General features: G+C 38.3%; 1 protein-coding gene across 1 annotated transcript in view; it reads left to right on the top strand.

Moving 5' to 3' along the window:
* The window catches only part of LOC121944006 (phospholipid-transporting ATPase ID-like), a 47750-nt gene that overhangs the window by 12313 nt on the left and 22087 nt on the right, over positions 1-13350 (top strand). Inside the window, exons 2-5 of the mRNA XM_042487652.2 lie at positions 4724-4811; positions 4975-5033; positions 9535-9648; positions 10483-10581. Coding sequence (XP_042343586.2) covers positions 4769-4811; positions 4975-5033; positions 9535-9648; positions 10483-10581 — 315 coding nt within the window. The 5' untranslated portion in view covers positions 4724-4768. The remainder of the gene's footprint in view (positions 1-4723; positions 4812-4974; positions 5034-9534; positions 9649-10482; positions 10582-13350) is intronic.

The raw sequence follows: 13350 nt of genomic DNA, 5'->3' as shown, positions 1-13350 counted from the left end.
TGAAGCTAAGCAATGAGTTGGCAGATCAGTGTGCCGAGATGCCATCAAAACGGTCGAAAGAATGACTACGCACCACTTTTCTCACATTATGGTTATTGATTGACATACTCTGTTGGTATCCGTATCATTTCATGGGGTTCTGGTATCGTCATTTTTTAAAAAACGATACCCAGCTGCATCTACCTGTGATTTAAATGACGTTTTGAGGACGTAAGCCATAGTGTCATCTGTTGTTAGAGTGAGCAGGGGAGGCAAAACCACAGTCAAACACAAAAGGGCTCTTCAGTCATTTGGATACACAGTCATCTGTGTACACACACACACACACACACACACACACTCAAACGAAAAGGTTGTTTCTTTCAGCTGCAAACAAGCGTTCAGTTTTGATAATAGAGCACTGTTCAGTTTGGGAAACCAGAGATCACTGATCGGACAAGACGCTCATTCATCTGTGTGACCTCTGACCTGTTGAGCCTCTGACAGGTGGCTGTGACACTGGGGTTCTGTTACCCACCTTTGTCTGCCTGGAAAAGCATTAATTCCAGTGTTTGTTGCGCTTTGAAAAGTAAAGGTTTGTGTGTGTGTGTGTGTGTGTGTGTGTGTGTGTGTGTGTGTGTGTGTGTGTGTGTGTGTGTGTGTCTGCATGTGTGCGTGCATGTGTGTGAGTGTGTGTGTATGTGTTTGTGTGTGTGAGAGAAAATAAAAGCAGAGACAGAGAAATAGGACATTTCCAAAGCATCACAGGGCTTCATTGGTAAATGGGGTTTAAATTAAACCACAACATGTTACAATTCACCTCTTCATATACCCACTTTGTTTTTTTTCCCACTGTGGCTTTAAAGCTCAACGTGAAACTGCTTTTACCTTTTTTGACCTATAAAGACACCACAAAAGCATATCCGGACACAGATTTTAGACTTAGTTTCCCAAGATTCAACTTTCTTTTTTTTTTAACAAATTTTGGAAGTCAGAACACCATGTTTACAATTGACCATGTTTGAAGAGATCTTAAAGGACTTTCTTTGTGGTTTTACTGTTTTATCTCATTTACTGCACTCACCAAACATTTAAATGCAAATGTTTGAGTTTGCTCCCATTTTTCTCAGGTTAAAGTAAAGATCTAACCTTTTTTGAGCACACAATAGATATATTTCTTTCAAATTTTGGCTGCAAATATGTTAAAATGTGTGTTAGTGAGCACTTCTCCTTTTCCAAGCTAATCCAGCCACCTGACAGGTGTAGCACATCAAGATGCTGATTACCACTCAGGTGTGTCTTTGGATGGTCACAGTTAAAAGCTGCTCTAAAATGTGCAGTTCTGATGATGCTGTGGTAAAGGTGAATTTGGGTTTAGGCACCAAAAAAAAATTAGGATTAGGATTAGATTTAGGATTTAGGAATTAGGATTTCGGAAAACAACTCCACATATAAACAGACAACTTACTGTTTATCATTTGAAAGTGGTATAAGACAATTGAGCTCTGCTAGATTATTTTGAAGTATTACAAAAATAATTCAAAGTACTAGGGTAATCTAATGAAATATGTTACAAATTACATTTTGGGGTATGTATTCAGGAATGGAAAACATTTTAAAACACAGTGTGCAAGTAAGAAGCACTTCTAGAATAACTTTCATTACTTGAGAGCTGCGTTTGTCTTCCCGGCATCTCTATAATTAATTCTCTGGAGTCAGTTGTGTTTCTGTGGTATGTCTGTCGTAAAGCCTGGAAAGTCTGTGTATCTGCCAAAACCAAGAGAGAGAAACTCCGAAACAGCTCCCCATTAATCTACACTCACCACCGTTTTGACATTCAGATTTTAAACCCTCGTTAAATCGTCATGATGACTGTAGTGAGTTTAAATGTCTGTTTTTTCCTGTTGAAGAAGTTGGAGACGCCTCGCAGTGTCGGGTCACATGACTCCGTGTTTGGCTGTGGAATATACTGGGTGGTTAACTTAGAGTGAATGAAAAGGTGGACTGTTTGTTTTGGGGTTTTATGGTGGGACTTTGTGAAAGCGTGAATATAGTCTGAGTCTGTTTAGTTGTGTTACTATGTTTGCACATGTAAGATGACACAAGAATGTACCCAAAACACCAGAGGGAACATGTGGACACAGATATTTATACACACACGTAGAAACAATGATGCAGACAAAACACACACTGTCTCGACCATGTGTGTGTTTTCCAGAGACTCGGCATTCCTGTTAAAACACAAACATTCTTCAGCAAACACATGTGGTTGTTATTTATAGCTCTAGTGCTGACGTCACCTTGGCAACCAGCACTCAAAAAACCACGGTTTCCTGTCCGGGTATCCTCAGCATAGGCAGAGGGCACATGCACGCACACACACACACACGCACACTTTTTCCCTCACCTATGATGACATTTACTCTTGTAAATTTTCTTCAGCAGTTTGTGGCTTTTGTAAAACTTCCCGTTTTTGCACAAAAGCACAAACACACCCAAAAACAATCCTGTATATACTAAACCAACTGGCCGAGTAATTTATTAATCGTGCTCAGTTTCTCAAACTTTCCTCATACAAATGACTAACTTTTCTCTTTCTCATTATGACTACACACCAAATTATTCAGAACTTGTTGAAAAATTAATAAAATCAATACATAGTGGCATATGTTTTGATCATGGCAGGCCACCACAAATAAATAAAAGTGTGGGACACCCTGGATGTGTTTTATCTTTAGTTTTCTTTCTCTTTTGGAAAATTTGGTTATATTGCACGTGTTGCTTGTGAGTTTTTTAATGGATATCTTGATATAGTTTTGCTGTTGTTGAACATGTACCCCTATGATTATTTCATCAAGAACTTTCTCAGTTTTTCTACTCTTCATTCACCTGAGGCATGCAAGAAAAACAAAGTTTGCTTCACAATGTAACACGGGGTGAATAACTGATTCACAGGTGGTTATTTGGTCGGTTGAGTATTCCTTTAATTGGTTTCAGCATTTGAGTTTCGGGCCACTGATAAAAACTCATGGTGCAGGGCACACTACAGCAACCACCAGTGACTACTGATGATTGCTGGCTTGGTGTGTCAGGGCTGTAAGAGAAGAAACCTCTAAAATAACAGTGGTATACCAACAGCCACTTTTCGGCTGAGACAGACCACAGATGGACAGACGTGGCTCTTGATTTTGAAGTCTCGCTGTCGGAGGGAGCAGATAGCAGAACGAGTGGATGTCTGTCCTGAGAGGGGAGTCTCCCTCTGAGTCACTCTGCCCTACATGGGAAAAACATTAAGAGGCTCATGGGCTGATGCAAACCTGGAGTAACAACTTTCTGGATTGAAAGCAGGAAGTGAAAGCAGATAAATATCCATGTAGTGGAGCGAACGTAAACACTCAAAGCTTAAAACTGGACTGAGAAACAATGTTGAGGCTTTCTTTCCTGTTCTTCACGTGTTTTGTTTTTTAAATTCCTTTTGCCTGCCACTTCAGGATGTTCTTTATATACACACTTTCGTGGGTACCACAAATTCCCCCACGAGTGCTTGATGTATTGCCCAAGATCATTTTGTTGTGTAGTTCAATTAGATGTGAAGGGAAAAAAACGTACCAAAGCCACCAGTTTCATTTTAGTGAGGAAAAGAGCATTTCTGATGCAGAAATAATCTTATTGTTTCTAAAAAGGTTTTTAGGTTTTACCTTTTTAAAAGGTTTTAAAAAGGTACAACCAGCACTGCTCCCAGTAGACCACACACAACAATAACTGACTGCACTTGTACAGCTTAATACCACAAGTGCAATTTCACTTTCACCCATGCAACTGTGAACATTCTTTATTTAACTGTTGAGTTTCTCAGCGTTGTAAATACTGTATATATTGTTTGTTTATGTCGTCCTCTGTGCTTATTTCCTTCATCTTCATCCTGCACGTTTTTGTACTTATTTATTAATATAGTTTATTTTGCACAATCTTTGCTATCCCTTTGCTGCTGCAATGTTGGAAATTTCCCCACTGTGGGACTAATAAAGGATTATCTTACTTCACGCTTAAAATGACCATTTGTGAATCCCCCAACCTTTGTTGAAAATAGTGAACATATTAGCCCCTTTCACACTTCCTGTTCAAAGGAGTATTTGGGAAGTACTAGGCATACTGCTGTATAAATAAGTGTTGGATTAGTTGTGCTCAAGTTGTGTTAGAGTGTTTAGATAGTTGTTGATCAATGTGGTTGATCAACAAATCAATGTTTTTTTCCCCACTAACTTGATATGACTAATTTATTAACAAATAGCCATTTCTTGGGTGAAATATTCCATAAACGTGACCCTGTCACTTACAAATGATGTACCCTTTAACAACGAAGACTCCACCATTTAGATGTGGTTTACACTGTCTATACCTTGCCTCAAAAACTTTTCCAGTCAGAAATAAAATGTGTTTTGAAAAAAACCCAGCTGTACGAGGAACCTAAAACCTGCTTTAACCTCAGTTTTAAATGCTATACGAGTGGGGAATGATTACTTCATAGGGCACATTACGGAAAATGTCCTAATGGCAGCTGGCGGGCATTAAGTCATTCTCACTTTAACAGCAGTGTTTAAACTCTCCAGTTTCCAGGAGAAAGCCGATGTTTGACAGGAACAGTCTGGGGTGTGTGTGTGTGTTTACTCTTGTGATAAAGATATTTCTCAGATTTATCCTTTTGCTCTGCTGTGACGTAACAGCTGTCTCTTCTTCTCCACAGAGCGGTATGATGGATAGATAGCAGGAGGAGGAAGAGGAAGAGAAGATGTCGTTCTTTGGCGTTGACTGTGTCAGAAAGAAAGAGAGAGGTACGTCTTCACCACTTGGATTTTATTAGTTATAAACATTCAAATTACATGTTTGACCTTGGAGGCAGCAGTCGACGAAACTTGTTCCTGTTGTGACGTGCTTTGGATTAAACCTAAAAATCATCTCTGATAATTAATGATAATTTCTGTCTTTTCGAACCAGAGCTGGACAGGAAACTACGTGCCAACGACCGCGAGTACAACCTCTCCTTCAAATATGCAGTAAGTATTCGTAAGTGTGTATGAGTGTTGTTGCTTGCACTGGCACAGTTCATCAATGTGAGGGTGAATTATCCTTTACAAAACTTCTGAAACAGAACAGGGGATGTACAGCAAATGCAGCCCACATACCTTATAGACAAAACAGCTCTCTACCACATTGTCAGTACAAATATTTAGAAGAGAACTTCTCCTTTTGGGGTGTGTCTTGCGACTTGTGAGTCTGGCCGTTATCAGGAAACTGGACGTCAGCCAAAGTCAGAGTTGAGGTTGTCTCTGGGTAAACTTATGCTCCTTAGTTTGTACTCTGTGTTGCTGCAGTCAGAACTATGTATTTCTGGTTTCAAAGAAAAATAAATGCATATATTACCCGTTTTTACATCATAAATATACATCTTGATTATTTTTTAATTTCAGCATACATAAAGTAAGAGGTGATATTTCTAAACTGGCAAAGTCTGCTACGTCCATATGGAGGATGATTTTATTCAAAAAAAGAAATGTAAATGTCCGGATTTGGGGACCTCAGAATTTCATCTCTGCTCTTTGCAGATGATGTGGTTCTGTTGGCTTCATTACATTGTGACCTCCAGCCTGCACTGGGGTGGTTTGCAGCCGACTGTGACGCAGTCTAAGGCTGTGGTTTGCTGCCGGAAAATGAAGTCGGGAGAGAGTTGCTGCCCCAAGTGAAGGAGTCTAGGGGTCTTGTCCACGAGTGAGGGTCAAATGGAGTGTGGGGTGGATAGGTGGTTTTCTGCAGCATCAGCAGTGATGAGGGTGCTATGCAGGACTGTCGTAGTGAAGAGAGAGCTAACCTTGAAGGCAAAGTTTTCGATCTAGTGGTCCATCTACATCCCAATCCTCACCTATGGTCCTGAGCTTTGGGAAGGGACCAAAAGAATAACATTGCAGACACAAGCAGCTGAACTGAGTTTCCTCTGTAGGTTGTCTTGGCTCAAGCCTTAGAAATAGGGTAAGGAGCTCAGACATCCAGGGGGAGTTCGGAAGGGACCAGTTGAGGTGGTTTGGTCAGTTGAGCTGGAAAGTGTTTTTTGCTCAGCCCGTTTCCCCTACGGCCGAACCCGGATAAGAAGATGATAATGGATGGATAGAAATGTGAATAAATTATTTTGCAGTACTATGAAAGGATGATCAAGACATATTGAAATGTTAAACATTTGGTTCACATGATGTATTTATCCTTTGCTCGTCCTTGTCATGATTAAACTGAAAGCAGCTATTTTTTTTAAACACTATAAGCATTTAAATGCCACCCATCTTCTTTGTCGCTTCCACGTTGTTCCCAAATTACAAGTCAAAGCAAAAGTCGGGAGAATGACTTCCAAAATCGTGTGAATGCAGCAGGATACATGTCAGTGTAATTATAAATGTACACATACTGTAAGTACACATATAAACACACAGAATATGACACTATAAAAACCTGAAATGGGAAATTGGAAAAGCACATTAGATTATTTACCACAACCTTTTTATATTTAATTTTCCCTTTCAGTCATATTTTGGTTAAAATCATCCTCCATGCAACTCAGAGGAAATGAAACTTGTGGAAAAGACCATATAGGGTTTAAACACCCATTTCCCCTGCTTGTTTATTTTTACATTGACAGCCCGAACAAAATCCCTGGTTTGTGGGCGGTGGTGATGTTGTTGATGAAGAGATGCAGTGATAAACTGATGAGAGAGTCACAGTCCGGCTGCGTTTAAGAGCTTTCAGCCTTCTGATAAGATCCACCTGGCACAGAGCAAATGCCTCCCACCAGATTACACGCTCATAAAGTCAAACATCTGCAAAGAACTCCCACATAGACCAAATGAATGGTTCACAAAGTTTTATCCCAGAAATTTCTAACATTTGAGGTATTCTGAAAGACTTCTTTTTAAGCATAATTTATTAGGATCTGCTCTTTGGTTCTGCTTTGGTCTGAAACCAAAGAACCCCTGAACATTTGGGGCAGATGCATCCCCAAATTTTTATGTTATAAATGCATAGTCTGGGTCTCCAACATTAGCAACTGCTGGATGCTATTTTGCATATGTTGCGTAATTTACCTAGTTTGTCTAAATGTGAATAATCAGCCACCATTCAACCAATTTGGACATAATTTATAATGTAAAACTTTGGGGTACTCAACATTTTCGGGCTCACAATGGGGCTCTGTAGGCTGGTAAATGGAAAATGGAAATTCTCTGCACACTTTCTTATCAGTTATATGTGGATACGTTACCAGGATAATCATGTGCCCACCACAGAAATGTGCATAATATAGAGGAAATTACATTACCTCTGAGGCAATATCAGTGAAATCAGACATAATATAAGAAACTTTTCTCAGTGTAATTCATTGATAAAAACATAAAAATAGTGCACTGAGCCAGATAACCAAACTGATAATCCCTTATTGGCCAAAGTCGTGTATCTTGTGTATTTATCCAGGTGATTTTACTACCGGGGGGGTGACCATGCGCTAATAGACTGGTGTCTGTGACATCTAGAGAACAGTAGGTATAGGATGGAAATATGTGAACAAACCAAGTAGAAAGCAATATATTTAGGATTTATCAACATGTGTGTCTGCTTAAAAACTAACACGTATTACAAAAGGAAAGCTGACAGTTTTTGAAAATATATGGGGGATCTTCATGGACTTTTTGAAACGGGATGTTGATGGGGGTCAATGTAACCGGGGACAGCAGTGGGGTCAGGACAATCTGACAGAAGAATGTTAAGTGTTTTAGCCCATGTAATCTGTTAGATTTCTGTGTATTTTAACTACAATTAGAACATCTGTTTCTTACCTGTCAATTCATTTTTTCTTTTATTGTTGCTTTGTTTTGTTTTGTTTAGTTTTTATTTTTTATTTTAGCTTTTGGTGTACCTTTTCCTTTTTTTGGTGTGTCATGTTTGCTCCAGAGTTTGGGGGAATTCAATGTCTTGCTCAAGGACAGTGAGGCAAATTGCTTTCTTTCATGAGGTCAACAACCATGGCACTTTTGGTTAAAAGGAAGGCCTCTGTAACAAATGTCCTGCCTGCAGACAGAGTGTCCTGTAGACATTTCCTGACATAATATTTTGGCCTTTGAATATCTAAGGGACCACAAACATATGCAAATATTTGTTCAAGCCATGAATGGGATTATATAACAAGGTGTCTTATCATCCCGGATGCACAGTGCTAGATTTCCATAATGAAGGTTTTATGAATTCATAAAAACACAGTGTGTCCAACTGAACTAATGCCTCACACGTTGAGCACCAGACCTCATTTTTCAGCTGGTTGTTTGTTTGTTGCCAGTTTACACCCACCATTCCAGTTGCTGTGTTTTGGCCTATTTGTATGATTGTTTGTTTGTTGTGCTATTATGAAATGATTTGCATAATATTTAATGGATATAGCTTTATAATGGTTAATCCTTTTACTTATTGACTGTATGAAGCTAAAGAAAATAGGCTACTAAATTAATTTGAGAAATACACAATTGAATGATTTGAAATTTTTGAAAGATCTGCTTTGAAAAGGTAATTATTGCAATCATGCATTGTTACTTTTGACCATAAATCAAATAATGGAGATTGCTTCATTACTTAAAAGAAACAAACTTGCTGGCAACTGTGCTAACGCTAGCCCAGTTAGCTACTGTTGAATTGCTAGTAGCATAGCCCTGTTTATGGTATGTCATTTTCAGGTTGTGTTGTTTTTATATAATTTGCCCCAAGTCTACAAAAAGTGGTTGAGATAGTGTTGCTACTTAAACTCAACAAGCTTGAGGCCTACATGTCTGTTTCCTCTGAACAAACAGCTACCATTCATTGACTCATTGATAAACTCATTCAACTGTAACATTTATTGCAACAATTATGTCAATTATGATAGTGACAGCGAAGATGAGAGGTCACAGAACAAATGTTTTTCTGACCAACCTCAAGAATTTTTCTTTCCTGTTTTGATAGTTGTTTGACCTCAGTTTCAAAAGGAGAAAACATATTCAGCATGTTAACCACCAACACACAAGAAACTCGAATCCAGTTTTAAGTTCCTCCAACACTAAATTAGGATGGATTAGTGTGTTTGTATTTCGCATTAAAATGTGTCACAACCTAAAATTATAAATGAATCAGTGTGGTGCTACAGATGTAAAGGAGCACGCTTATTTTGAACAGACCCCAGCAAAAGCCACATCATCATTTAATTTTGTTTTTCAGTGAAAATGAAATGGAAAACTATACTTACCACTCAAATCGGGATTGTGATCGCAATATTTGTGAAAATAATTGCATTATGATTTTTTTTTTTTTTTGGCATATCGTGCTGCCCGAACTGAAACAAAGGTCTGAAATATCTTGAAAGGGCCCATAAGTTTATTCAGTACAAAAAAAGTCTAAATATCTTAAGAGCCTGAGTATTTCAGCATTAATATATTGGTTTAACACTAAATCTTATTTTTCTGTCACTTCTTCACCCTCCCTTTACGCCTCTTCCAGACTAACGCCATCAAGACCTCCAAATACAACCCCTTCACCTTTCTACCTCTCAACCTCTTTGAGCAGTTTCAGAGAATCGCCAATGCCTACTTCCTGTTTCTGCTGGTGCTCCAGGTGAGGGAAACAAACGCACACAGAAAACAGGCAATGTTATCCAACTGTCAATGCAAATTTTATGGAAAATGCTGACATGTCTCAAATAATAAAATGCAAATTAGTTTCTCAGATTGGTTGAAGACACTGAATATTTGACACCTTTGAAATTTAAGATTCAGAAATAACATAACATCATTATGTTGGAAAATGATTTTGACTCCAATGTGGGAAGATAAAACAATTACTAAGTTTTCTGGAACCATATGAAACCATGACAGACCTGTCATAGACTTGTTTTGTGACAATGGCTGTCAAACATACTTGCAAACATGTCATCCAACACAATCGACAGTGAGTACATTCTCAAAGTGAAGCTGCGTGTTAACCAAGCAGGAAATGGATGAATCAAGTTCAGTGAGATAAAGGAAGTGTAATATCCAGTACAGGAAATTGCCTCATCGTGTGCAAAACGGTCATGTTGCACCACAGAGGACGCCTGCTGAGGCTGCTGCTCTGCTGGCAGACAAGGAGAAAATGAAGCACAAAAGCAGTTTTGAATGAATAATAATATACACATTCATATATTTGCTGTATATGTTTAAATCCATGTTTCCTTGTTATGCATCAGGATCAATCAGGTCTTTATTGGATCTGTAAAATGTTTTGGGATTCACATTAAAAAACAATCAGTTCTTGAGTGTCACATGCCTTAATGTTCAACTGATTGCTGTGATTGCTTGTTGTCATATTCCCTTTCTCACCAAAACAATTTGGATTCCCCCTCTGTTTATTTGTTTTTCACTAGCTATTCTATGCAAAAACAAACTTGAACTATGTGTGTGTCTTCTTCAGGTGATTCCTCAGATCTCCTCACTGTCCTGGTTCACCACAGTCGTGCCTCTGGTGCTCGTGCTGGCAGTCACTGCTGCCAAGGATGCCACTGACGATATCGTAAGCAAATGTGTTTTATGTAGTATTTCACCTTTCATCAATTCAATTTCCTTCAGGATTAATTAAAATTAATCTTATCTAACACATTTTATTACTTTCATTTTATAGGTATTAGTATAGTAAACAGACAAAGTAAAAAGCACACAGAAAAAACTCATACCTCCACTAAGGCCAAATCATCCTAAAAATGTAAATACTTTAAACCTATAGAAGCCTTGGCACAAACATCAAAAAAGGAAACATGTAATAGTCTGAATCTAATCCTAGAACATTCAAAGATAGTCTGGCAGGAAGTACATAAAAGGTGTAAAATATCTCACAATAGTCAAAAATATGCACCCATATGGTACAATACTAAAATAAAAATAGGCAAACAGACAATTTATTTGGCACAGTGGTTAAGACATGGTATCAGAATACTAAATGACCTATATGAAGGGGGTAATTTTCTCTCCTATAATAGAATGAGGGAGAAGTTTAATCTGGAGGGACATGGCCATCTTTGGAAATATTTACAGATTAGAAGCTGTCTTAAGGATAAAATTCACTTTTCTCAAGTTAAAAACCCAATAGAGCAGTACTTTCAATTGCCAACAATGTATCACAAAGCATCGAAGTGGTATGAGCTATGTCCATGGGTAAACAACAATGGCTGTAAAAATCTTAAGATTATATGGGAGAAAGACTTTGGTTATACATTTGCCGAAGAAACATGGGATGGAATTCTTTCCAGCAGCGGAGAAAACATCAGAGAAGCCAGAGGCAAATTTATCCAATACAAAATACTTCATAGATATTATTACACCCCAACAAGACTCAATAAAATGGGTCTAATTAAAGACAGTTTAAGTTGGAAATGTAAAGCAGAACATGGTACATACATACATGCATTTTGGGAATGCCCCATTGTGTTTCCCTTATGGAGAAATGTTCTGGAATTTATGAGTAACTGGTTGAAATTTGATCTGCCCACATCACCAAGGTTGTGTCTTCTTGGGGACAGAACAGTAGTGCCACAGTTAAGTAAATCTGCAGTATATTAATAGTATTAGTATTAATAACTGGCGTAACTACCTGTACCCGGATGATTCTTAGATGCTGGTCAGAACCTCAAACTCCCACACTGAAAATGTGGAAGGAACAAATAATGGAAATAGTTGCATGTGAAAAGATGCTGGGAAGACTGAGCTGTAAAAATGACATGGTGAAGGAACAATAAGACAGCCTTAGTGGATATATATGGGACTTGACCTTGGCAAGAACATGAGGGTGTAATACAATATTGTGCCATTATTGTCATGTGCTAATGCCCACCAAGTTATAATGAAATAATGAGCACTACTGTGTCAATGTCTGTTTGGCTACCTGCCTGTTTTTATTTATTTTAGGTTGTTTTTGTTTCTCCTGTTTGTATAATGATTATTACTGACAAAATCAATAAAACTTCAAATTCCAAAAAAAAAAAAAAAAAAATGTAAATACTTTCACAAAAAAGAAGATTTAGAACTAGGCTGGCATCAAAATACACAAAATGGGAAGAATCATGCAATACCAGATTTTTTTCAGCTCTCCGATTTAATCTTTGAAGCTCGTGGAAGAAGAAATCAGTGCATCAGCAGACATCACCATCTGAACCAGGCTGAGTAGAGAACGCTACACAGCCTCATGTTCACACCTCTTAACTTGTTTGGTCTAAAACAAGCGTTTATCAGTCTGCTCAGTTTCAGATTAAGATTGCAGTGGCCGCTGTGTCTCTGTTTGATTAAGCTTTAATCCATGCACATTTTAACTCACGTCGACCATTATTACGAGAAGCATTTCTGCACACTGAAAATACATTACATTCTTTGCATTCAGTCGTTTAATCAAGGGCTTGGTCCCGTTACCGTAAAATTACTCCTCAACAGACTTTCATCAGTCAGATTTGTGAAAATGTCGTAATGTAGTGACAAAAAATGATGTCTCATGGGAGTGTAGACTGATTAAGAAACAGAAGAAATCCCCCACTGAATACCACAGCTGACCTAAACTACAAGTTCATCAGAAAGTCAGCTTTTTTTATCTTTTTTTGGTCATCGCCTAATGGGAACCAAAACAGAACAGAACGCACCTCTAAAACAATGAAAGGAAAATGACTTTGTTTCAGTTGTCGAGGTCAGTCAAACAAATGTGTATGTACTGTGTGTGTGTGTGTGTGTGTGTGTGTGTGTGTGTGTGTGTGAGAGAGTGATGCCAAACCACCAAGAGGAAATAAGTGTTGTCATGGGTTAATCATTAACTGAAGGAGGAGAACAACAGTCTTTTTGTTTGGCAGCGGCGAGGATCCTGAACGGTCCTCTCCGCTGGTACCCATCTGTTGCTTTAGTGAGGTCACTGGGTTCAGGTTTGATTTGATCGAAGCAGGTACACAGCAGCTCCAGACTGACCGTGTATGGCGAGGTGGATGACCTTGCAAAACAAACGCTGAAACAACGTCACTGTTAGGAAAGCTGCTGTGAAAGGTCCAGTTTTACAAGCTACTGTCTGCTGAAGTATGAGAATTTACTAGAGAAATACATTTTGGGTGTCTTATACTTTTGGGATTTCTTAATTTTGTGTCTATGGATGTAATTTCTGCTTTTGATGGTGGTACGATTTTGTTTCATTTTATGGGGTCACAAGTCAAAACAGTTGTATGGCAACCAAAATTTAATTGGTTGTCTTAAGATTGTTAGTTAATCATACTGTGTAGAAATCAGTTAATAAATAATGTACAAGGTAAAACAGAAA

This window comes from Plectropomus leopardus, chromosome 4 (genome assembly GCF_026936395.1).
Source record: "Plectropomus leopardus strain MGB_pleo_1.0 chromosome 4, ASM2693639v1, whole genome shotgun sequence".
NCBI lineage: Eukaryota > Metazoa > Chordata > Actinopteri > Perciformes > Serranidae > Plectropomus > Plectropomus leopardus.
Note: the sequence above shows the minus strand (reverse complement) of the source record. Positions and strands in the feature narration are given on the sequence as shown.